The sequence below is a fragment of the Bacillus rossius genome, chromosome 1 (assembly GCF_032445375.1).
Source record: "Bacillus rossius redtenbacheri isolate Brsri chromosome 1, Brsri_v3, whole genome shotgun sequence".
NCBI lineage: Eukaryota > Metazoa > Arthropoda > Insecta > Phasmatodea > Bacillidae > Bacillus > Bacillus rossius.
Genome location: NC_086330.1, coordinates 235,356,248 through 235,383,960, shown reverse-complemented (window position 1 = coordinate 235,383,960; position 27,713 = coordinate 235,356,248). Strand labels below are relative to the sequence as shown.

The following is a 27,713-nucleotide window of genomic DNA, read 5'->3' as shown; positions in this document are numbered from 1 at the left end:
ACTAATGCGTTCCTAAAATTGTTTGTGTTATCCGAAATTGTGTATTAAGCACTGGTCTCCATAAATAGCAAGACTAATTTACTTATGTGTTCCAAAATGTGTAGGGAAATATTCTTCATGGAATATAAATGCGTACAATAACACTCAATGATAAATATGTCACACCATTTATCTTTATAAGCGTACCATCGAATACTGGGGCAGGAAAATTAATATTGTGCTAAATGAATTTGCGCAATCTGAAGATATGCTAAGTGAGGGATTGGTTTATTACTCATAATACGCAAAACTTGAGAAACCATTACTTGATAAAGCACTACCTCAAGGTTGGCAAAGAAATAATACTTGGTTTAGGAACTATGGATTAAAAACAGTACTTTAATACATAAACAAGCGATGCTTGTTTCAAGAAATGATTGTATAAGAACTATGAATTCCACCTTTATCGAGCCAAATTTTAGTGGAACGTTGTAAAGTAGGGTATGAACCTAACTTTGCAATTAGTAATCATACGGAACATATTTGAGCAACTAGCTTGATATACACATCTTAGTGTGTACACAACCAAATATTATTAATATGCTTCCTGGATAAATGTGATGCCAACATAGGATTGCTGACAATGCATTATGAAAACAACACAGAACAGAATATTACCAGTGGAGTGTCATCCTCTGTGTCTTCTTCACTCTTCATGTGTGGATTTTCTCTCTTTATGTGCACATCCTCTTCTTTCCTTAAGCTCCCAGCATCTATACTGGGGCGACTAAATGCAGAAATGTTGTAGAAGCTGACATCTTCTATGTCCATGGGCTCTTCCTTGATTACCAGTCTCTGAGAATCTTCTTCGTCGACATCTAACTTCATGGACACATCCTCTTCAGGCTGTGTCGCCTCTTGACTCGCCACCACCTCCACTTTCTTATCTTTACTACTGATTCCCTCCTTGGACTTGGCTGCAACACATACCCCAAATTGTAAAACCATCACACAAACAAAAATCTGTCATCAAAATATAGGCAAAATAAATGTTGCCTAATAATATAGTCATTTTTATACATGGCATACATTTTGTAAACAGCAATATGGAGACACATAGGAAATGAGTCATTGCGGCCTACGACAAGAAACCATTCCAGAGTTTGCCTCAAGCAATTTTAGAAAACCACAAAAAATGAAAATCAGGATCAGGATAGTGGGCCAAAATTTGAACCTGGATTTTCCAATAACTCAATTTTGCAATGCTATGCTAAAGTGAATTAGGAAAACATGTGTTGAAGAATTGCCAATATTTGTGACAAAATCCAAATGTTCTTACAAAGTCAGGGTCAATGTGGATCACATAAGATCGAGCCAGCTACTCTCTCCCTAGACTGACCTGAATAATAATGATATGGTGGAGAAGTGGGCCAATGGGCACTCCAAATACACCAGGGTGTCTACTGAGTTACAAAAATTAAAATTAGTGACTTTTTCTGACTTTTTCATGACAATTTCTACTGAAGTGTGACCACGAAACTTGTCAAAATGGTATAATTTTTAAATGTTATAAAATTAAGTGTAGCCTATAACTTACATCAAAGATAATATGAAAAATTGAACATTTGCTTTTCTTTATCAAAATGTATAGGCCTAAGTGCTGGAAAAAAAGACATAAGTTAAGCCTACTAATGAAGGTTAGTTTGAAACTTAATTGAATAAAATTAATTAGATCTGCTTTCCCGCATGCCAATTTTTCGTCGCACTTTAAGCGCTAAAACACATTAACATTTGTTGGCAAACATGTTCAGCACATTATATCATAGAAAATATTACAATTCAATTCCGTAGCACTTCAACCTCTTCGACAATGATTTCAGTGGGAAAATAAAATGTGGCGGCAATTTAGGGATTTTGTTTTGTAATTTGTAAACGAAGTCATTAACAAAACCAAAACACAAAAATACATCACACATTTTGTGCACAAATTTTTGGCTTTCTTTTATCCTAGCCAAACATAAATTTACGTTTCGTAGTTCGTACACAGAAGCAAGCAGTAAAAAAACGAACTCAACGCTATAAGTTCGATTATGAACGCTCACCATTTGGCTAACAACTTATCGATATGAACGCGGGTCGCGCACATTGACGCCTTGACAGCTAAATTCGATTATGTGCGATCGTTGTGCGCTCTGTTGAGTAAGAATGAAACTGACTACGCCGTGGCCGCCACGGAACGAATACCATCCTTTTTTTAAGCGTGTAATGTACGAGAATTGGATAAATTACGTTTTCACAGCATTCTAACGGACTTTTTTTTTTTAAATAAAGAAGAGCAAATCGTTATTATTAAAATTTCTCTGCATTCTATGTGAAAATTATGACGTTGCACGTAGGAGAATAGAAGCTGTGAGCAACATTTTGAACGGGATTTTAAAGCAAACGTCTTATGGCGAAAATGGCGGGACTGGCCTAGTTAAACACGGGAAAATGTATTGTGTGGGAATATCTTAAGCGATGATTTTCCTGAAAATGCAAGCTGCCAAAAGCACAAAAAGTATGGTATATACAAGATCAGTGCACAAGAAATACACATTAGCCTTGTAATTAATTTTTTCGTGACTTTTACCAAAATATACTTAAAAATGGTGACTTTTTCGGGACTTTCGTGACCTTTTACAACATTCGTGACTTTTTCGTGACTTTCGTGACCTAGTAGACACCCTGTACACACTATCCACAAAAAATTCTTGGTCTAAGACCTGGACAGATGTTTGATCTCTGCAGAAGTTCACTGCAAATGTTAAAGGTTGTATTTTAAATCGTGCTCTTACAAAGCTTATGCAGAAAAAATATTTAAATACTATATAATACTAAACAACTAAAAAGTAAAATCAAAATCCTTCTATCAATCAAACTCATTTTGATAGTCCCTTTGTGCTAACATACACCTAAACAGAATTTAAAGAAAAATAAGAACCATTGTGCAATGCAATGATTTAGTATATTAAAACCTAGTTATTTTTCTACTCTTTCGAGAAAAATAAGACCTTAATATTTCCTGGGAACAGTTGTGTGCAAAAAAAATATTTCCAGCAGCTTCTTGTAGATAAGGAGAGGTTTCAATACAAAAATATAAAATTTTATTTCTGCCACCAGTTGACTTAAAATTAAACAACTAACTTCAAATCACTTAACACAGCTTCCCATTTTCAATGGCTTCTTTTAGCAAAAACGAAATCAGTTTTTATAAATAAAGTACAAATTTATTTCAATAAAAAGAAACATCAATAAAATATTATGTCTGAAATGCCCAAACGATACCTCATCAATAGTAAAATATAAATCAATATAAATCAAGGATCTTTCAAAACCTGATCATTTTAGTAGAACCTTATAACAAAAAAGAGACTAATAAAATATAATAAATGCACCACACTGTGATACTGAAAAATAGTGTATAATATTATAAGGAATGTTCTTTAAATTTTATAATTTATAGATATTTAAACTTTGAAGCATTTTTGTAATCGTCTTTTATTTATATTAGTGAATTTTAATCATATATTGTAGTATTTTATTATAAGTATTCCCTATATAACCCTAAATTAGATGTAGCTATTAGTTCAGTTAAGTAACAGGTTGTTTGTTACATATATAACTGACATTAGCAAAATCCCAAGGTCAGACAATTTTGTAAGGACAGTTTCGATTGGCCAGGACATGCCAAGAATGTCTTATAAATTCCAAATCCAAATATTAGGAACTATTTTTTTGCAGGATTCCAATCTGAGTCCAGGACGGATGTGAGATCATGCATCTAGAAGTTAATATCAGTGGAGGTGTACCAGAAACAGTAATGTCACTTAGTAGGAGTTTGTGAGATATTTCCAAGTGAAATAAAGATTTGAGTTGTCTTCGGAGGCTAAGCTAAGTGAAGAGGACTTTTTACGATGGTGTCGAGGACTTACACAGAAGAGACGACATTCGTCATGACTTGAAAATTTCAGAAGAGTAGTTATCGACAACTGCGATATTGACGAGCATAAAGGACTGAACACCATCAAGACAGAAGAGGTTCAAGTGGTCACTGGGTAGGATATTGTGACCCACTACAGCTGCCAGGAGTGCCAGAACTAGGGTGATGGTCATCCTGCACGACAAGAGACTTTATACAGTCTTCTACTTGGACTCCACGAAAAGAGAATCCAAATCCGAGTTTCCAGTCTTCAGTTCGAGACCAGCGATTGATCAAGGAAGAAGGCAGTCACCATCGACCGGGTAACGAACCATATGATGTTTGGAGTTTCGTAAAGAATGTGGTTATGATATGATATTCCACATATTGTAAAAACTGTGAAATGTTTTTCGATTGCATCTAAGCTTATGGTGTATTTGAAAGGGTCATTTTGAATATTGGTTAAGTCCACACAATACAAAATTTTGTATATTTCTTGATATTTTAGCAGTTTTGTATACATTAAACTGATAAACTAAAAATTTGGAGGTTGTCCCTGCAGTAATAGAGTTCTCAGTAAAGTTGAATAAGATTACCATGCCATTAGAGTCAATATTAACTTCATTGTATTTCCTTTTGCATTGAATATAGATGACTTTAGGACCTAATTCATTGCAAATTTCAAATTTTACAACATGGTCCAATCCAGTTGAAATCTTATTTGATAGCTCACCTTAAATTGTCCTTATTGAAACAAAACCCAACTGGACTAAGACTGATACTAATTGTGAAAATTAAGATTTGTATTACGACCAGGGGTTTCGCAATGTGTCGTTTAAAATAAGTGTACTGCGTGTTAAATCTGTTCTTGGATTGATATTATTGTGTGTCAACTCGCTTATTCTGCACGGTCATTTAACATATTAAAATAACTTGAATTTAGTTTTGACATTTATTTTAGCACCTTGGCAAACCCAATTCATGTACGAGTTAACTTTGACAATTCCACGGAATTCATGTAAAGTCAATCATAATTTTCACATTCTATATGAGTAATCATATACCAATCTTGACATACAAATGTTTACAAAGTAATTACTGTTGTGTCTCTCATGAAAACATTATTGACCAAAATAACAAAACAATTTACAGCACTAAATTGTCCCAACCAGAAATTGATATTTATTAGAACTAGTCTGATAAAGAACCATGAGACAGCTCAAGGAATGTTAAATTATGGCTTAAATTTTTTCTTATAATATATAGTTGGTTTCAATGGTGACTATTAATGGTACGTTAAAATCGCAATTGCGATAAATGCGAAATAGATGCGAAATTTCCGGGTATTTGCGAAATATATGCGACGATTTACAAAACTTGGAAGATCATTAAAAGAAGTGCCGATTGGCCCTACACAACAAATAACTACCTTTGAGAATATTCACTTCAGCACAAAATATTATGTTCGGAATAAGACTTAACAAATTAAGTATACCATTAATGTTTTAACGGCAAATACATATGTTATTCAGAGTTCGGCAAACACAGTCGTATAATTTTGGTCGTGCATTCGCGTTTACTGCCGAATATATAGTAAAAAAAAAATCCCGTCCATGCCCGCTAACATAGTGCGAACACAATATATCAATATTATTTGTTTGAAAACTATTTAGCTTGCAACATTATCTCATTAGATGTAATCAAGACGAAACATCTTTCGATTTTGCTATTTTTTGCTTCCGAGGGTTGTTTACTAACAATAAATTACAACACAATAAACACGGCACGGCAAAAGCTCGCCGCGAACAAAAGCTGTGATTCGACTAATCGACTTCCTACGTAGATGTAGTTCGAATATCGACAACAGATCGCAGCAAATCTGAAGTGCTGCAGCGTTGATCTGGCGTTAGAAGTCCGAACTACATGCATGTGCGCGAACCTCAGCTTGCAGTCGCGCGCTCACACTGTCCGTTTCGAGGCGTTTACTATCGCATGCATTTTTAATTTCGCTGCGCACGCACTGTTTTGGCTGCTTTCAGATCAGATCACCATAGTTTTGTGTGCACAAATGTTGTGACATTTGTCTAGTTGGTGCATTGTGTTCATTTTGTTGCATTTTTTTTGTGAGTCGGCGGAAGTAGGTATAATTTTCTCTAGATATGGGGCGACCCAAAATAACTATTAAAGACCATGCGAGAGACTACAAAGAAGAAAAATTTTATGTAAGTGAATCGGGAATTTTAATTTGTAATATAAGGTTGGAATGGGATAAGAAAGATAACTTGGACAAGCACTGTCAGTCAGGTGGGCATAAAAGCAAAAAAAAAATCTGTTGAAAGTGACCCTCAGTCCAGCAAGCGGCAAGCCAGTTTGTTTGAAATAAATGAAAATGCTGAAAGGTTTTGCAGTAGCTACAATCTTGTGCTAACCGACAGGAGGAGGAAACTGACAGAAAATAACTTGGAGACTTGTGCTATGTTAAAGTTCAACCAGTAGGATTAATAATATTTACATTGTGGGTGTAGTACTGTAATGAAAGTGAGTGGACATATAGGTATGGGTAAACTTGACTGACAGTACACAGGAAAAAATGTATATTTTAAAAACTATTTTTTTCAAGCTATAAACATGTTTATATCTTAATTTTATAGATGCTGCAAAATGAAAATTTTCTCAATGTATATGTGTTACAAAAAGCTATTTTCCTAATTTTATAAATGCTACAAAATGCTATTTTTCTAATTTTATAAATGCTACAAAATGCTACAGACCACAAAATAAATGCTATGAAAGATGTTTGTAAATGCTCTTTTAACGTACCTCTAGTGACTATCAAGGCTAAATAAATATTTACTGTTTCCATTTAGTTATCTATGGATTTCAAGGACTAATTTTTTACTTTGTTTGTATCGTTTCTAGGTTGGTTGCCACTAATTTTTTTAAGTCAAAACTTATTTGAGGATTTCTTTTTTTAAATTTTGAAAATGGAATTTCTCATCTAATGTTGTTCCTTTACTATCCAGGACAAAAAAAAAGCATTTTTATATGCCAACTAGATTCTGATACATTTTAATATTGCTGACCTAACCTAACCTTTCCTATTATTTTTAATTATTTCAAATGCCACTAACCTCACGTAAACGTTTCTCACTATTTTCCAGTAGTTTAAACATAGCTAACTTAACCTGCCTTTTACTTTCAAAACTTTCATGTTTATGTGCAGAAAATATCTACTTATTAAGTATTAACAATTAATGACATAAAAGAGTTAGTCCCACAGACTGCAAAATTGTTTACACAATAGGCAATCACACAAACATAAATTACAGTGTTGAACATGGTGGAGGTAAGATGGTAATATATTATACCACTCTAAAATTAACTTCTTTCTCAGTTAATGAAATAATTCCAACACCACAATGCCACATTTACAGTAGCTCAAATCATTCAGAACAAAAAAAAAAGTTATTTCTGCACCTGTTGTTACTCTATGAAACTAAAAGTGATCATCCAAACAGTGTATACTTAAAGCTGACAGAAAAACTACAAACTGCTAAAATCAAATGAAACAGTCTCAGTAATAGCGCATATATATATATATATATATATATATATATATATATATATATATATATATATATATATATATATACATACATACACACACACATATATATATACACATACATACATACACACACACATATATATATACACACACACACACACACACATACAGAATGATTTGTAGAGGGTTAGACAAACTGATTGGGCGTGTTGGTGGACCCATTTAGAAAATACATACTGAGCGAAAAGGCTCTAGGGCCCAAATGTTTTTTTTATAATTGTTTTTAAAATTTTTATATATATATATATATATTATAGAGAGATAACATAAAAATAAAATAAGCAAAAGCAAGCAGTTTACTAATATGCCATTAAACATCAGAGCTAATTTGGCAGTTCATTGATTACTTACATAGATGAATAATATGTTGCATATACTGAATACAGTTTTCAGAAACCAATTTTAACATATTCAAGACACACACAGAAAACATTTTTTTTTTTTTTTTTAACTAATCACAACTATGAACAAAAATGATACTGTTTGAAATAAAAAAATTTCAAGTTTCACCTTAACTTAAAAAAATTGATATAACATATTTCCAAGAATAAATCTGCCCTAACTTGGTCTGTTGAGGCAAAATTTTTTTTTCCAAAAGCAAAAGAAAATTATCATAGAGGTAACACACCCAGAGGGTGCCTATACTGAACATAAAATATTAAATAAAATATGGGCAACATCTGTCATATCTTCATATCTCTGAACTTTCTGGGAAAAAAATAAATAAATAACATTGAGCAGTCTTATAGTAAATGTTAAACAATCAGTGAAAAAACATGACAGTTTTATTTTCATATATATGTACTTTAAGTGCCTCCAAAACATACAGCAGCACCAAAACATCCCAAAAATTATCACATGCAGCCTAAACATACATGTTTCAAGAAATATTATATACAGCAGAACCCTGTTATTGTGTTCTTACAATGTTTTCCCGCTTATAACATGATATATTCTTAAGTCCCAGCATTTACCCCCTAAGGACAATGTATTTACAGAGATGCCAAACTTGTGGAGTGCCTGTCAGTAGTGAGAAACATTTGGCATAATAAAGAGTGAAACAGTGCACTACGAGTCTTTGTATTCAAGTTGCTTCGGAAGTCTGTATGGTTTTTGCGAACAATGCTGACTGCACTCAGTCGCAGCATTGCTGTGTGGTATAACAAGCACTGTAAGCATAACCTTAGGAAGTTCTTTGTACTTGTTACACCCTGATGCATCCTTTAATTTGGACATTTTTGCCCACGCAATATCCATTCTTTCTGTCTGCAAAATGTCTTCATTTAGGGGATCTCCCCGGTAGAAAGAAAACTAAACTTCCAATCTATCTTTATCACAGCTAGAAAATAAGTCAACAAAGAAAAGTACTGATGAAAATGAAACAGTTCTTCTTGTTGAAATATCCACAACTTCTGCATGTTTCAAAACAGGGTCAGAAATGGGAAACTTGTCGAAAATATATGTGCATGCTGCAGCATAGAAATATCTCACACATTTATAAAACTTGTTAATGTCATCAGCAGACAAAGACCCAATTGTACTTGCCTGTTTCATGTACTGCCTTGATGCAACACCAATCACAAGGTCATCATTATGTTTCTGAATTTTTCTGTTCAAAACATTTATATCTGCAAGACATTTCAAACAACTTTCAGACTGCTTTCCCAAAGAATCAGGTTTTATAAACCTCACAAGTAATTCCATGAGCAAAGAATTTAGTAGTCTAGCAACTTTGTGTATGTATGGAGCTTCTTGCTGTAGCATTACATTGTATTTGATGAAAACTGGTAGGATTATTTTCAAAAACAAAAGATACAGTTTTGAAGGGCCACTTTTCATCACAGTTTTCACACCAATAAATCTACTGTCATGGTTTCCACTAGCATTGGCATCTTCCCCAACATGAAACATTATCTTCAGTGCTTCCCATTGCTCTAAAACCCTGTTTACCGATTCAGTGAGAGATAACCACCTAGTGCTAACATGCTTCAGTATCTTATGGCTTTTAAGTTCAGGACCACACATCTCTTGGCAAACTTTCAAATGCATTTTTCTTTTAAAGCTCTTTTCAAGAAAAAAATATACATCTGCCAAGAATGATTCAACGTTGAAAGCCAATTCCAATGTTTTTGTTGCTTTCTTTGATGCCAAATGAAGCAGATGACACACACAGCCCCGTATTATCAATGCAGGATGCTGCTGCTTCAGAAATGAAAGAACACCTTATTCTTACCAACCATGGTGTTGGCATAATCACATTATCACATCCAAATGACACATAAACACCTTATTCTTACCAACCATGGTGTTGGCATAATCACATTATCACATCCAAATGACACATAATTTTCCCACTTCAATGACATACTTTTCAACTCTTAAATATTCCTTCCCCTGTGTTGTCAAAACACTCAACGAGTGAAAGCTGAAGTGTCATAACCTGTTCCTTTACTTCACAATAATATGTAACCACAAAAGGATACAATTTACAATCATTATTGTCATTGCTGCCGTCTGTTACCAAAGAAAAGGGTGCGTTCTAAATCCTATTTACGATACCTGCAACCGTTTCATCAGACATGCTCTTCACAATTGCGGTGGTTTTTGTTCTCCCACACAAATATTTGTCTGCTATCTTTGAGTCAGGAAACATTGCTTTAAATAACGGTTTTGAATGATCAGCTGCTGATAACGGCAAATTGTGTTCAATGAGAAATCATGTGAAATAACACTCTGCACGAATAACACTCGTGTCTTCAGCAGATGTGAAAAAAGAGGTAAGTGGTTTACACTGACCTCTAAGGCTACCATTTTCTTCATGTATTTTTGGATGCGACATGACACCTACAATCATCACGCCCGTGTTTTACAGAAAAATCACACTTGCACGTCTCACAAAACACTTTGTTTGTAGACTTTTTGAAGGTTGTAGGCATGGATATTCTTCCGTGTAAGATCTCTGATACTGCTGATTCGGTAGCCCGCTATATTTCTTCGAACTTGAAGGCTCGCACATATTTTCAGTGATAGAACTTTTACGTTTCGACATTTTCTGTCATTATATCGCAAATAACACACCAAATGTAGTGTAGCATACACACGGAATCAATACACACATAACCTAACCGACACACCGGAAAATAACAAAGCAAAACGAAACGGCATAGATATATTGATTCATACTGGACACTTGAAAATAAAATGTTAAGAAACGTGAGTCTAGGGCATTTTGTTTCACAAGTGACATCACACATGCATATACCTATGGAACCACGAACACAACATACCGCATATTGCTGCGACGTGATGTAAACCAACCGAAAAACCATGAAATGCATTAAATCTGTAGTTTTAACCTACCATCCGTATTGCCGTAGTCAAGTAACGGAAATCGTAGAAACTACGGAAAATCCGTAGTACTTGGCATCTCTGTATTTACATCTTGTGTATGATGTTTCAACAATTATGCATTTCCAGCTTCTACTTATAAAATTCAATAAATGCCATATTTAAAATAAAAAAAAAAGCTAATTTTCCAACATTTATCCCGTCTGTACAGTTTTACAGTTTAACACATTAAACCTTTTACTTTACCTATGTTTTTGTTTACAATCACTGCAATACCATAGATAGGATTGCATGTGAAAACAAAAAGGAAGTTCGCCAGAACACTAGTGCTACATGTTAGCACTGTCTAACGTGGAGTATTCAATATAGGGAAGGTACACATATTCACAGTTGTGTGTGTCAGCACCGTCCCCTTTGAAAACAAAATACTGAATCCCTCCATTCCCTGCCATTCTCATGGGTTTAAAGATGTTCATACGTAGTCCAAAAATTCTGAGATGGGACAAAAAAAAGGGTTTTCGTTACTAAACACGTTGAAATGATTCATTTGTAGATAGGAATACACAAAAAGTGGTGAAGGAATTGGAAATAAGCATTTCCACTCTAAACGCCATAGTCGAAAATTGCAGATCATTTTACAGAAATGTGGCAGAGTTGAAAAAAAAATGGTTGGCTTAGTATAAGTTAATTGGGTATCTAGAGTACCCATCAGTAGGTAGTTTTAACATGAAAATGGATTATATAGATGAGTCCATCGTTAAAAAGTTATAACTCTGACAAGTGTTAATATATTTTCTGTTTATGTTTTTATTTCCTTTTAATCCCTTGATAAATATTGTCAGGTTCTACTGTATTTAAAGTTTAAGATTTGCTTATTTTGTAAATAGTTAAAGTTTCTCTATAAAAGAGATCTAAATAAATATACATATAATTTTACACTTTTAATAAGTTTTGATTTCTGAATACCTTGAAAAACATTTTAACATGGTTTAACTGTAAATAAACATTACATTTACAAACAGTACAATATTCCCATAATGAAGATTTCAGTAAAGTGTGTGTTCGGGTATATTGTAAGTGAGGCAGCTTTTCCTGTAAAAAATATTATCAAATTCCAAATTTGTTTTTGACCACTACAGACATTCCTCTATTTACCCTGAAAACAGAAATTTAAATTCATACCAATATCTGACAAATTACTGTTTATAGGATACTTTAGGTAGCCTGTGCATTGACGTGGCTGTCACCATGATGTTTTTAGTAGTGTAGCCAATACAGTTTTAAAAAAGACAGGGATTTTTAATGCCAGTAATTTATGGTCAAGAGAAAAATTGATTTTCCAACCTAATTGGTTTCCCACCTTAATTTGTTTTCCATTTCAAGTAAATATTTTTCCACATTGTTCAATATTCTTCAATATAAATTCGAAATGGAAAACAAGTTAGGGTGGAAAACCGTCTTGGCCTAAGCCATAACATACTGACATTAAAAATCCTTGTCTTTCTGAAAACAGTCCTAGCTACACTATATTTCTAAGGATCTCTGGAAAACCATAGGATCAAGTATTAAAAAAAAAAGTGGGCGGTAAAACAAATCCGACAAAACTCTCGTGTAAAAAACTACGCTATTAAATCACAACATAAATTTATGTCACTACAGCGACCTTATATGCACTCCCAGAAACACCAGGCATTCCAACTACAGGAAAACCAATGGAATGAATCTGACACATTTAGTACGAAAACTTACAAATTTTCAGGTCACAGCTACTAATAGCCCAGGCATTTTAGGGGGAAAATCGAGCAAACCTAACAAAAATAATGTAGTTTTGAAATTTGGCACATACATTTTGGGTGTTAAAAATTGATCCTAAAAAGTCCCCAACTCTCAGATGCCGGCTTCATACTTTTTTAAGGCAATAAGGGCACAAGTGCCGAAATATGCATATCACGACTGTTGCGCAAAAAATATTCTAATGAATCAGGTCAAAATTTTAAAGTTAAGGGCTCTTAGTCCTTAATCATTCATTTTTATTACTTTATACACCACAAAAATTATCTTATAACCTAATTTATACTCAACTAATGGAAGTAAAATGTATCACTGCTCTATACAATCACCAGTTACATCAAATCCACCACTGATAGGCAAAAATATACCTTTATAAAAGTTTTCCGTTATTTCATTAGCTTTAAATTGGTGGGTCAAACATGTGTATGCGATAATAATTGACTGACATATTAAGGATTACTAAGAACTACTGCACAACAATGGGTTTTTGAGCAATTTAGGTTAATATTAACTATAGCATTTGACCAGATATAAAAATAATGTAGGTTTTAAATTTGGCACAGACGTTCCTTTGGGTGTTAAAAATTGATCCTAAAAAGTCCCCATCTCTCAGATGCCGGCTTCATACTTTTTTAAGGCAATAAGGGTGTAAGTGCCGATATATGCATATCACAACTGTTGCGCGAAAAATATTCATTCTAATATATCAAAATTTGGTAAAACTTTTAAAGTTAAGGGCCCTTAGTCATTAATCATTCGATTTTATTACTTTATACACCGCAAAAAATTAAACCTTATTTATAATAATATTGGAAGTAAATTTTCTGCTCTACACAAGCACTAACTGCATAAAACTGCAATATTCTAAGTTAACTTGTATTTTACATATTTTATCCTATTGCAATTGTAGAAGATATGTATTGAGCGAAGGCGGCGGTCTGCAGGGAGGTCTTCCACCGATATTTCAATAGCTGCTAACAATGTTGTTACATCGACGCAAATGGACTTTCTGAGGAATGGCCATAACAATGATGGGCTCGTCAAATTGTTAGTAACTTATTTTCGAGCTTCAGGTCATCACGTCATTCAGTGCTCAGGAGATGCTGATACCACTATAGCAGCTATTGCTCTTCAGTATTCAACAAGCTGTTGTGTAAAAGTAATAGCTACTGATACAGACATCCTTGCGATGTTGACTGCGAAGTCAGAAGAAGATGCACACATTGAAATTGTCCATCCACCCTCAAGCAAGACAACAGGAAAGATTTACAGTATATCAGCTATTCAGCAGGACATTGGTGAAATGAAAAACTATATTTTGTTTTGTCATGCTATGACCGGATCAGATACAACCAGTGCTTTCTTCGGTAAGGGAAAGAAGCAAGCATGGAACATCATCAAGAACGATGTTTCCATTCAGAGAACAGTACATGTTTTTACATGTCCACATGCGGACAAGAAGATTGTTATTGCAGCTGGAGAAAAGTTTGCAATTGCAATGTATCAGGGACATGATAACTATTCCACTTTGGATGAAATGAGAGTATATATGTATACCTGCAAGATAGCAAAGATGCCTGTTAGTGCTTCTTTCCAGCTAGCCTCTCTTCCACCAACCAGTGCTGCATGTGAACAGCATTCTCTTCGGGTTTACCTACAGGTGCAAGAGTGGCTGGGCCATTCATTAGATCCTGTTCAGTCGGGATGGAAAAGTGTGGCACACTTGTTCCTATAACAACATCCCTTCCTCCAGCTCCAGAACAGCTCCTGAATTTGATATCATGTAACTGTAAAAGTGAATGCAGCTACAGATGCGAGTGTGTGCGGGCTGGACTGCAGTGTGGAATTGTGTGTGCCAAATGTCGTGGGGCAACATGCACTAATGTTGTTATCAATGATGGTTCTGATGAAGAGGACCTTTAATGGACTGGTTAGTTTTTTTATTGTGTACTTCCATTAATTGATTTTAGATCAGGTTTCATTTTTTTGCTATGTATTATGCAACAATAATGGATGTTAAATAACTAAGTGCCTTTTACTTCACATCTTATGCAAGTTATGACACAACTGAATGAATATTTTTCGCGCAAACAGTCGTGATATGCATATTTTGGCACTTACGCCCTTATTGCCTTAAAAAAGTATGAAGCCGGCATCTGAGCGATGGGGACATTTTAGGATTAATTTTTAAGACCCAAAGGAACGTCTGTGCCAAATTTAAAACCTACGTTATTTTTATTTCTGGTAAAATGCTATAGTCAGTATTAACCTAAATTGCTCAAAAACCCATTGTTGTGCAGTAGTTCCTTGTAATCTTTAATATGTCAGTCAATTATTATCGCATACACATGTTTGACCCACCAATTTAAAGCTTATGAAATAACGGAAAACTTTTATAAATATATATTTTTGCCTATCAGTGGTGGATTTGATGTAACTGGTGATTGTATAGAGCAGTGATACATTTTACTTCCATTAGTTGAGTATAAATTAGGTTATAAGATAATTTTTGTGGTGTATAAAGTAATAAAAACTAATTATTAATGACTAAGGGCCCTTAACTTTAAAATTTTGAACAAATTTTGATATATTAGAATGAATATTTTTCGCGCAACAGTCGTGATATGCATATTTCGGCACTTGTGCCCTTATTGCCTTCAAAAAGTATGAAGCTGGCATCTGTGAGATGGGGAATTTTTAGGATCAATTTTTAACACCCAAAGGAACGTCTGTGCCAAATTTCAAAACTTAATTTTTTTTCCAGGTAAAACACTAAAATTCCTGGGCAATAAATGCTTTTACACAAAACCATTACAGCAGCAAATGAATGTGACACAAAAAATTCAATTTAACTATTTAATCCTCCTTCCTAAACATTCATCACTGTGTGCAACAAAACAGTAATTTAAATACAAACATCACAAATCCAATATACAGCAAAACCCTTTCATGGGGATAAAGTAAAAAAGTGTAAAAAGCGGGAAAGTGTAAATAAAGGGAAAAGTAAGAAATACGTTAAAGTTAATTAAAATACAGTCGCATCCTGCAGCGTTCGGAACAAATACGGGCTACATTACACATACTCATTGCGCCACAATAAAAAAATTTAAAGAAAGGGCCGCAAATTTATGGAAATTTACCGTCAATATCGCGCCGTGCGCGGAGAAAGGTGTTTTTTTTCTTTTGTATTTTGTGTGTGCATGTATAGTGAGGACTGTGTTTCAGGATGGGTTCAAATTGGGTGAGCTATGTCCGCGGGAAGCGCTACTAGCTCGGGATGTCTCGAATAAATTTATTTGCTAGGTTTCCTAATTATGTCGGGAGACTCTTAGTCCCGACTTCTAACTTACCATTTAAATACAGAGACTCTTTTGTTTTGCCAAATAGAGGTCATTGTACTCCATCAGCTGTTGTAACGGCGCGGCATAGCCGCCGGCTGGCTCTCTCTGTTCTTTGAGCTGCGCATGCGCAGTATAACTCACTTAACGCTCCATTCAGACTCGTGACCTTCCATCAGCAGCCAGCCAATAGATGCGAGCTTAGCGGAAAAAAATATAAGCACCACCTCCCGTGTACCAGTTTTGTCCAGTTCTAATACCCGTTTATTGGTATACGTACCAGTTTTCTCGCTGCCGTGACATGTTCAAGTTTACGTTCATCTTGATGTCTTGATACCAATAATTAATTATTCACGATCCCCAGAAATAAATGGTTAGTTTAAAAAATATGCGTCAACTGTACAATACTTCCGAAATTATAAAATACATATGAAATAGTTACCAAGACTCCGCTCATATTATCTTATGAAGTTTATGTCTCGTACCAGTATTTTGGCCCTAGTACATTTTCATTTTAGATTGTCTCCTGCTATAATTACTCAGACTTTTACATGCCTAGGCTTAAATTATTACATGTTTAGAAATAAAAGCAACTTTTCATGTTATAAGATACGTATGTATATTTTGCAATTTAAAATGATCATTGCTGACTATAAACATTAAGTTTTTCACGATGTTTTTAGGCCTACTAGCTATTTTATTTGAGCAAATATATTTTGTGTTAGTTATTATTTTATTGATATAAAATATACAAAAATGTATACACAGGGCTTACGACACTGCCATCAGTGTCGAGTTTTTTTTTTTAAATTTTTACGTTTGATTAGCTCAAGTATCGTTTCTGCATGAATAGGATATAATTACAATCGAAAATACATCAGCATAATATATAGTCACGGCAGGTCATTTCCCGTGGCAGCAGGACACGGCAACGGCAATTAATTTCCCGCGGCAGCGGTGGGAAAAATGGTGTGTGTGTGTGTGTGTGTGTGTGTGTGTGTGAGGGGGGGGGGGGGGGGGGGGGGAGGAGGTTAGCCACAAATGGACGTAATTTGGCCTCGCTGGTTCGTACATAAAACTTGGTCGTAAGGACAAATTTTGGAGAACCGTGAGTGTACGTAGAATCGAGGTTTCACTGTATGTGATTAAAATATCGTCCAGAAACTCAACAGCGCTCGCAGCGCAAATAAAACCATCACAACTTCATCGCCATCTTGTAATGTGTTTGTTGTGGTTTTCGATATGAACGCAATCTTCGACGCGTTTCACATGTTTATCCTTGGACAATTCTTTTACAGTTTCATTATCTATGGTGATTGCACCAAGTTGTTTATGGTTGTTACGTGACGTAAATAGCGGGATGGATTCGATTATTGAGACATAATTTGCGTGTAAGTATTGTATTGGACTAAATGGGAACCAAACGGGACCTGAAGAATATAGTGCAAATAACGGAAAAAAGTAAATAATGGTAACGTAAATAAGGGGTTACGCTGTATTAGAAAAAAGAACATTCTAAACATCAACCTGAAAAATTATAAATTAAATTGTCTTTACAGTTGCAAACATACTGTTACGAACGTGAGCAAGGCCGCGACACGTGCAGGTGCACAGCTGGCTGGCGGCTGCCGCAACATGATATGCACCAGCGCGCGCCTGGAAGATTACAAGGATTGTCGCTTTCCCTCCTCCTTCCTTACCACTCCTGCGCGGCGCCCTGCCTTTTGACACGTAACTGACACCTGACAGCTGCGGAGTTACGCGAGCCGCCGACACGTGTTTTCACAGATTTCTGCGGTCGGGTCGGCGCGGAATGACACGACTGGCCTCAACAACACTCACGAATTCGAGAAGGCGCCTGGGCTATATATGTGCCCGGGACGCCGGCCTTAGTGTTCAGTGAAGGAGTTCAGTTCCGGGCGCTAGTGCCGCGGGTGCGGCAGAGTGGCAAAGTCCTTGGACGAAGGTTCCAGGGCAGAGAGAGAGTTGATTCAGTGAGAGTTCAGGCAGGAGCTTTCCCGCGGCGGAGTTTCCGGGCGAAAGAGCGGCGAAGTCCCTGGACGAAGGTTCCAGGGCGGAGAGTTCAGTTCCGGGCGATAGAGTCGCGGACGCGGCGGAGTTCCGAGCGAAGTCCCGAGCAAGGCGTCGAGCGGATCCTCGGCGAAGGCAAGTGCTTTGGCGGCGGCGGAGCACGGCGATGTAGTCCCGCGATGGAGATCCACGAGGGATGCTGCGGCGAGAGTTGCGCCAGAGGTGCAGCCCAGCGAGGTGTGCGGTGTGTGAAAAGGAGTGACTGGGGAAGCAACTTTATTTTTAAGTGCAATTGATTATTTGCCATTTTACAAGATTATTTGTAAGTGACACAAGAAGTGGCCATCAATAAAACTGTGCATAGTAAAATCTTTAAATGGTGTAATGTTGCAAGACCCTGCCCTCCTAATTAAATAATTTTTCTTTTAAACTATTTTCATGAATGTAAATATTTCTTAAAAAATCTTTCTAATTATATGTTACCCTTTTCATGTATTTTAGGGTTGATGTTTGCACTTGCTTTGTGTTTTAAGAAGGTATTTTGTACTTTATTAGACATTTTTAATCATTACTATTTTTTATGTAATTATTCACAAATGAGCCGTTGTACTAGATTTTTACCTGTTTAGGCCTACTTTTTTAGGTTATTTCTAAATAATTCGTATTATAATTATTGTTCTTAAATTTTATTAACGTGTTGTAATATAATTATAAATCACGGGACTGTGTCTGGGCTGGTGTGATGGTTAGAAAGAGAGGCATGAGAGGCCTGTAAGTGGGAGTGAGAAAGGAACAGTTCTTCCCCGCCAACCGAGATAAAGACGGCAATTCCCCCCCTGCATGGGAACTGTGTGATAACTGCTGTCTCACGTTGTGGGAGAGAGAACGAGAATGGAAGTCCCCGATTTTGATGTGAAATTGAAAAGAGATAGATCAGGGGAAGCCCAGAGTTCTGTATGTAAAAGGTTTTTTCATGTATTGTAACTTGTTCTGTGATTGGCTTGTATCTGTACGAGTGAATGAGCGTGCGTGTGATTGGTCAGTGAGGTCATGTGACGTCTACTCCCTTCGTGGAGGAGACGAGTTCATGAGATCATCAGTCGTCTGTCGAACGCTGGACGAGTAGGTCGCGTTCGATGGCTTCTCGCTAAATTATAATGTAATTTATGAAGAGATAATTTCACGTTGGTGGTCGGAGCTAGGCCTATTATTAAATCAACCTAATTTTTTATATATTTCTTTTCGGATATAACTTAACTAGAAATTGCGGCCACCTTCGTAGGCGTTTTGGCTCGGGGCGAGATTCGTTTTCGCTGGGTGCGGCCCTGTTCCAGGTCGCACCATCTTCGTGTACTTGCAGTAAAACATTACTGAAGGACTTCATCTACGCTATTATTTTTCGGTAATTTCTCATCATGCGAGCTACCAGCAGTTTTTCGACGGGCAGATGTATGTGGAATGAATGAGCAGCCTCTTTTTGAAGTGTTTGGAATCGTCGGTGCATTCTATTTGAAAAAAAAAATAAAAAAAACAACAAAAATTACAATCGGCGTTGAACTGTTTTATTTTGTATATAACGAACCGTTATATTTGGCGCCCGGCCGCGCGGCTTGAATTTGGACACGACCCTGAGATTGAGACGGACATTTTCGGCAATAAATATAAAATGTAAACATTTTTAAAAACAATTCGTGACTACGATAACCTGAAAGAACAAAAATTTGCGACTAATATTAAACAGTTTAGAAAAAAACGGTGAAGTATATCCAGAACTGTCGGCGCAGCTGAGCGACGAATGCGGCGAGGGTTGGCTGACTGCTGCAGCGAGTGAAGAGTTCCAGAGACGGCGGAAAGCAGTACATCGAGGGACAGAGCGACCCAAGGCACCACGGGACTTCAGGCCTGTCTCAACGCGGGACTTCAGGACCTCATTGCCAGACATCGAGATCGTCACTTCGCGGGACATCGCGGGATTAATCGCCGAAAAATAGCAAGTCAAAAAAAAAATTGAACTAAATTGATTGTTTACATTATTTTTCTTTTGTGTTGAGCATTCAAATAATATTTTTGTTAAAATTTTTGTACTTTGGATATCTCATTATGACGGTTAGTAGCCCAGTTGAGGTTATGGGGGGGTCAGAGATGTTACACAGATTAATGGAAATGATCCAAGGAATAAAACAAGACATAGTACAAGGGATGACAGAAAAATTTGAACAAAACAACCAGGAAATGAGGCAAGGACAACATGAGTTAAAACAGGAATTAGAACAGGAAATGAAACAGGGACAGAATGAACTTTCTCAGGGACAAAAAGAAATCAACAACAAAATAGATCAGGCAACTCACAAAATAGAAGGAAATTCACAAGAGATTGCTAAGTTAAGGAGTGAAATAGGCACACAGTTGCGACAGGAATTCGGCAGGGTGGAGAACAAACTTGATGACTTTAAAATTAATGAACAGGTAGCCACGTGTACGAACAAAGTAGATGAATGTGCAAATGAAGCAAATGTAGGAAAATGTGATAGGGAAATAATAGTGTCGAAAGAAAATGTTGAAGTTATTGTGCATGATGTACATGAGCAGGTAAACATTGAGAATGAATGTAAAAAATTCCTAGATGAGGTAAATAGGGAATGTTTAGGTAATGTGGTTGAAAAAATTAGTAAATTCAGAGGTAATACACATGGTATCAGGAATTTGTGTAAACAGATGAAAAAAGTAGAAATTGAAATGCAAACGTTCTCAGATACACTTAAGGATGAGTTTGCTGAGGAATTGATCGGTGAATTGAGTTTTGCAGATTGCGGAGAAATGATAAAAGGGAGATTTTGTCAAAATGTAAGCAGTAATGTACGAAGATGTGGGTTGTGGGTACTGAATAGGGTACAAACTGAAATTTTCGCACCGATACATGTGAGTAAAATTGTGCAACAGGATCAGAGGTTTTTTGTGTGTAAGCATGTGTACAGAACTATCGCCGAGATAGTAAACAGTTTTTTGTTCTGTTCAAAGGCAAAAGAAAGTAATAGTAAATGGACAGGGGTGATGCAACCTCTGGAAACAGTGTGTGTTGGCGTGTTTGGCCCACGGCCGAGATGGAGAGGTAGAGTCAAAACTAGTTTTGTTGTGTTTGATGTTTTTTAAATTTTTTGCAATTTTTGCCATTTTTTGTAATGTTTTTCAGAATTTTTTTTATTCTTTGAATTGTGTACTTTTTAATAATGTTTTGTATTTTAAGGGTTTTTGTATTTTTTGAAGAATTGTTATAGTATAATATAGGAATGTATATGTAAGATTTATGACTGCAAGTTTTTGAGATGAATAAGGTTTTTAAAGAGAAGGAAGGTTATACACATAAATTTTTAAGATAAATAACTATTTTTAATGTGAATGTTTTTCTGTTTTAGAAAATAACTATGATAATATATATATAAATTCTTTGAGTACACAGTTACTAAAATGCTTTACATTGTGAGAATTTCATTGCACTTGGGTAATTAATGTTTTGTTTGTTTAATGTTGTGTCATGGGAAGGTGTTAACTGAAATTTATTGAGTTGTTTTTGGGAAAATGATATAATTTTGAAATGGTTAAATATTTTAAATGAAAATGCCACACATTAGTAATGGTAAATGTTTTGGATGGAATGACAGGGTGACATCCTATATTAAAGGTATGAAATGTAATACTAAACGTTAATGCATAACAGTCGTCGAGTTTTGAAGCTGCAGAAGCAGTTGTGTGTTCAGAATGGCCAAAGGTTAGGTGAATTTTTTGTACTGCCCTAAATAAGCAGCAAATGTTTTTTTTGTTGTGTAATGTGGTTTGTGAGGCAGCTGGGGGGCCAGGAGGTTAATTTTAAATATGTTTCCGGCATGGAGTCCGATGTTTTTTTTGCAAGGGTGAGTCCATTCTTGGTTGCTCCCACCCCTCATCAATGTTAATATATGTGCTGCTGTTGCTGAAAGGGGAGGTACAATTTGAAACCTGAGGAAGGACATTGGTACATGTAATTTGTTTTTGAAGAATAGAAACATACGTCTGTATCTTAATGAAGTATTTATCATGCCATGACTGTAGAAATGTCAATTTGTTGTTTTGTGGAAATATCAGTAAGGTATGTAAAACTTAAAATTTGATGTGTAATGACAAGTGCAGTGTATATTTGTGTATATCTTTGAATAATTTTTTGTTTTAAATTTCGTCAATAGGTTAGCCGAGCTGACTAGCAGCTAAAAGGGTTGTAGTTGAGCGCCCCTTACCTTTCGGCTAGCTCAGGAGTTAGGAAGGAATGATAGAAGAGGTTGGAAAAACTGTATGTAATTTGTGGGTATATTTTTTTGTATAATAGGTTGGCCGAGCTGACTAGCAGCTAAAAGGGTTGTAATTGAGCGCCCCTTACCTTTCGGCTAGCTCAGGAGCTAGGAATGATGGAGGAGGAAGTTGAAGGAAAGGAAATGTGGATAATTTTTATGTATGATGATAATGTTGTTTTTGTGTATTTTTTATATTATAGTTAATGATACGAAAAAATGTAAGTGAAAAATGTCAACAACAGGAAATGCAGTGTGTTGATAACAGAATTAAGTTTGTGGGTATTTGATGTAAATATTATGAGTTGTAACATTTTAATAAGAAAGTTTGAATATGTTTAGTGATGATGTAGTGGGTTATAAAAAAGTTTTTTAAAGTTTTACATACTTAATTTAATGTTTTTTGGAGTTGTATTTGTTGTGGAAAGTTTACTATGGGAATTTCTGTGTTGTAGGAAGTTGATACATCGGTTTAGAAGTTATAGTTCATGGGTTATCAATGTTGAGCAGTCTAGATATAATTTTGAAATAAGGGTTATCCAGTGGTTGAAGTTATGATAGAGGTATTGTGAAGATACTTAGAAATTTATAATTTTAGAATTTGATGAGTTGTTTTTTTTTTTTTTGATGGAGTTTAGGAAAATTTTGTGTCAACAGTTTTAAAGCGATAGTGTTGTCAAGTTTTTGTTAGTGCAGATATGAAGAGTGGAGATATTGGTGGATTTGTGGGTTAAAGTGGTTGTTCCAGGGGATTTGAGGAGTTTGTCATAAGCAGCAGAGAATTAGAGTAACAGCGGTTTTTAAGGGTTTTAAAGGAGATAATTTGTTTTGAGGTTATTTGTCATCGTCGTCGTTGAGAAGTTGAAGTTTTTGTGTTTGTCGTCGTCGTTGAGGTTGTAAGTTTTTATCGTCGTCAAGGTGGTCATGGAGACGTAATTCCTGGAGTTGAAGATTTGTTGTCGTCGTCGAGGTTTCTGCCGAGGTGTAAGTTTTTGAAGATGTTGAAGTTTTTGTGTTTATTTGTCGTCGTTGAGGTAGTTATGGAGGATATTACAGCTGGTGTTGAGGTTCCACGGTTGTAAAAGTAAGTTGTTCAGAGTTTTTTGTTGTTACTGAAGAGTCTTCGTTGACCAGGGCGTGTCTGCTTGAAGCTTATAGAGAAACCAGTTTCAAAGTTATTTGTATTTTGCACTGATGAGAGGGAGATAACCGTTTGTGGAGAGTTGTTGACATTTTTTAGTAAGAGAGATGTTTTAAAATTTTTGGCTTTTTGACAAGGAATTAATATTGCAAGACCCTGCCCTCCTAATTAAATAATTTTTCTTTTAAACTATTTTCATGAATGTAAATATTTCTTAAAAAATCTTTCTAATTATATGTTACCGTTTTCATGTATTTTAGGGTTGATGTTTGCACTTGCTTTGTGTTTTAAGAAGGTATTTTGTACTTTATTAGACATTTTTAATCATTACTATTTTTTATGTAATTATTCACAAATGAGCCGTTGTACTAGATTTTTACCTGTTTAGGCCTACTTTTTTTAGGTTATTTCTAAATGATTCGTATTATAATTATTGTTCTTAAATTTTATTAACGTGTTGTAATATAATTATAAATCACGGGACTGTGTCTGGGCTGGTGTGATGGTTAGAAAGAGAGGCATGAGAGGCCTGTAAGTGGGAGTGAGAAAGGAACAGTTCTTCCCCGCCAACCGAGATAAAGACGGTAATTCCCCCCCTGCATGGGAACTGTGTGATAACTGCTGTCTCACGTTGTGGGAGAGAGAACGAGAATGGAAGTCCCCGATTTTGATGTGAAATTGAAAAGAGATAGATCAGGGGAAGCCCAGAGTTCTGTGTGTAAAAGTTTTTTTCATTTATTGTAACTTGTTCTGTGATTGGCTTGTATCTGTAAGAGTGAATGAGCGTGCGTGTGATTGGTCAGTGAGGTCATGTGACATCTACTCCCTTCGTGGAGGAGACGAGTTCATGAGATCATCAGTCGTCTGTCGAATGCTGGACGAGTAGGTCGCGTTCGATGGCTTCTCGCTAAATTATAATGTAATTTATGAAGAGATAATTTCACGTTGGTGGTCGGAGCCAGGCCTATTATTAAATCAACCTAATTTTTTATATATTTCGTTTCGGATATAACTTAACTAGAAATTGCGGCCACCTTCGTAGGCGTTTTGGCTCGGGGCGAGATTCGTTTTCGCTGGGTGCGGCCCTGTTCCAGGTCGCACCATCTTCGTGTACTTGCAGTAAAACATTACTGAAGGACTTCATCTACGCTATTATTTTTCGGTAATTTCTCATCATGCAAGCTACCAGCAGTTTTTCGACGGGCAGATGTATGTGGAATGAATGAGCAGCCTCTTTTTGAAGTGTTTGGAATCGTCGGTGCATTCTATTTGAAAAAAATAAAAAAAACAACAAAAATTACAATTGGCGTTGAACTGTTTTATTTTGTATATAACGAACCGTTATAATGGGCTATCCTTTACGAACCCGTGGTAAATCGTAACAATACAACCACCTGTAATATTAAATATTTCCATTCTGAATAAATTCTTTACACCAGTCGTACCTAATCAGATCCCCCCCCCCCCCCCCAACACACACACACAGTTAACATGGTGATGATATTATGACTTTATAGCAATTCAAGTATAAATGGTTTCCTAATAATTGGAATCGGAGGCAGACCCAGGATTGACTTCTGGGTGCGACACAGGAAGTCTGGACCTAGTATAATACCTGTTTATTACTACATAAGTCTTAACATTCAATGCATATTTTATCCTTCTGGGAAGGGGAATGGGGCACGTGCCCCCATGCCCCCCTCTAAATCCACCACTGGTCAGAATGTAAGAAACTTTTTGTCCTATTTATCAAAATAAATAAAATAAATGGTAGAACACACAAAAATTTGTTTTAAAAATCCCATTACTAATACACCATCCCCTTGAAGTAATGCCCTATTCGTTCCAGGAATACAGAACACTAATCTAAATAGCGCTAATCAAATACTGTTTTCCCATAAGAATGTTAATCCAAATGAGTTATTTTCCAACTACGTAAGTGTGATTGCTGACTAACATGACACTACTCCCGTTAAAATCAATTTATAGAACAAATATACGTCAAATACGTTTTAAGTACATTTCAATAAATGTTGAGTAACATTTTGTGATTAAAAACAACCTAAAGTTATATTCCTGAATGCACGGACCACATTGTTTACAATATGGCATTAGCATAACATTCCTAAGAGGCTTTAACAACATTTTTAAGTTACAAGATATAATTTTATTAATATAAGAGGTATAAATAACATTTTAAAATTTTAAACTAAATGTTTTCTATTATTAAAATAATTCCAAACTCTGTTGTTTACTAAAGGCGACTGTCTGTGCCATGATTTGCCCCTAGTGCATCCTAGTAGGTGTCGAAAGCTTCTGAATTTTCTCTCCAGAGCTGCTGCTGACATACGAAATGGCATATAACATAACCGTGGCTAAACACACGGGCCAGTCGTCAGAAGGAATGAAGGAAGCAAATAGCTATTAAGGAAAGAGCAAAATATGGTTTGTTGATTCATCACATTATTATGTAATTTGTTGCATCATATTTCATGCAACACAAGTGCTGTTGCCATTGTGGGATCAGAGAAATAAACATTTATGTAAAAGAAAAAAGTGCTACTTCGAATCTATGATGACTACTTAAAATCTTGGCTTAATTTATTGGCATAGTAACTTCGAAACCATGCAAATTGAACAGCGTTACTTACTTAGAGTTCATGTTGTAATAATATACTTACGTTAATATTCACATAAAAAAAAACCTGTAATTCTTAGAAAACAGAAGGAATTTTGAAATGCAGTTTTAAGAGTATATAGAGGAACATATGTAGTGTTAAAAATGAATTTTATAATTTTTTCAACAGAAAGCCACGACTTACAATTTACCTGTGTGTGTAAGCTTTATTAGGTCCTTCCTTGATAGCACAAACACTAACTCAGGACATTATCTGCACTGTAGGATTTCAGCTTAATTACAAATTAGGTAAGAGACAGTTATGAACACTTTCCATTGTACTTACATTTCTCCTTGTCTCTGTGCTTATCCTTGTCTCGGTGCTTGTCCCTGTGCTTGTCCTTGTCCGAGCTGCTGCTGCTGCTGTGCTTATCCTTGCTTGAGCTGCTGCTATGCTTGTCCTTCGAAGAGGAACTATGCCTCTCCTTGTCCTTGCTTGAACTGCTGTGCTGCTTGTCCTTGTCTTTATCTCTGCTTGAGCTGCTGCTATGCTTGTCTTTATCTTTACTGCTACACCAAAACCAACACTCAAGCTTCACCAAAATAGAAAATAAAGTGATTAAAGAATAAATATGATTAATTACTGTTTAAAATACAGCTTCACTAAATTAAACCTTTTAATCAAAAATGAAAAAAAAAAATAAAAATTTGCAGTGTAACTTTTTTCTAGAATAAAACTCTTAATATGTATTCATGTGAAAATTAATAATGTACTAGTACAGAGAACAAAAAACTGTATTTATTTATGTTTATTCTGTCGTTGCTTAGCTAACAGCTGTGGAAATGCTTCGTTTGTTTACCTTGTTGTAAACATAATTAATAAATATTCTTTTGTTTTTGGACTGTATTAATATTTATTTAGAGCATTTAAGAGCAGTCCACATAATTACATAACAATGGTTTATGTAATTAGAGGCCGTTTAGGTCTCTGGTAGTGTTTCTTAATGGCAACATGTGATTGGTTGTTACTTCGGCAGTGCGGCACTTCAAACTTTCAAACACTTTCATTGTTTGAATCTTTGAAAGCATCCAGCCAGTTGCATGAAGGGATTTAGAAAACGGCCAGAAAAGTTGTTTGGACCAGCCCAGATGGGTTCTTGTATCATCTGACATAGGCAACTAAGGACCTTAAATTACTATACAAAGTGTTTAAAGATACAGAAGAAGTGTTTTATTAGTTGTAGTATCATAAACGAGTGCAGTGTATGTAAAAAGTGCTATGTTTACTGCAACAATGGTCTAGTAATCAATATAAATAGAATGGTTCAGATATTCGGCTGTAAAGGTATGCCATAGTGGACAGCTGTTACGACAGGTTTAAGTGACGATGTGATTTAAGGCGTTTATCACATCCAGACTCATAGTTTCTAGATAGTGTTCTAACTCTGCCTAAACCTCACTAACAATTTAATATTCGAGTTTAATGAATATTCAGATAATTTATACATCAACTGTACATGCAAATTAACACCCACAAACTCTCAAGACGAGTGATCTGGGACA

At 35.6% G+C, this 27,713-nt stretch overlaps 1 protein-coding gene across 2 annotated transcripts in view; it reads right to left on the bottom strand.

Annotated features, from left to right (window-relative positions):
• The window catches only part of LOC134527377 (DNA topoisomerase I, mitochondrial), a 275,543-nt gene that overhangs the window by 146,825 nt on the left and 101,005 nt on the right, over positions 1-27,713 (bottom strand). The window contains exons 6-7 of one of the 2 annotated variants that reach the window (XM_063360011.1): positions 26,497-26,720; positions 658-956 (exon numbers count right to left, since the gene is read on the bottom strand). In XM_063360011.1, the coding sequence (XP_063216081.1) occupies positions 658-956; positions 26,497-26,720 (523 nt within the window). The remainder of the gene's footprint in view (positions 1-657; positions 957-26,496; positions 26,721-27,713) is intronic. The other variant, XM_063360012.1, reaches the window with a different exon arrangement.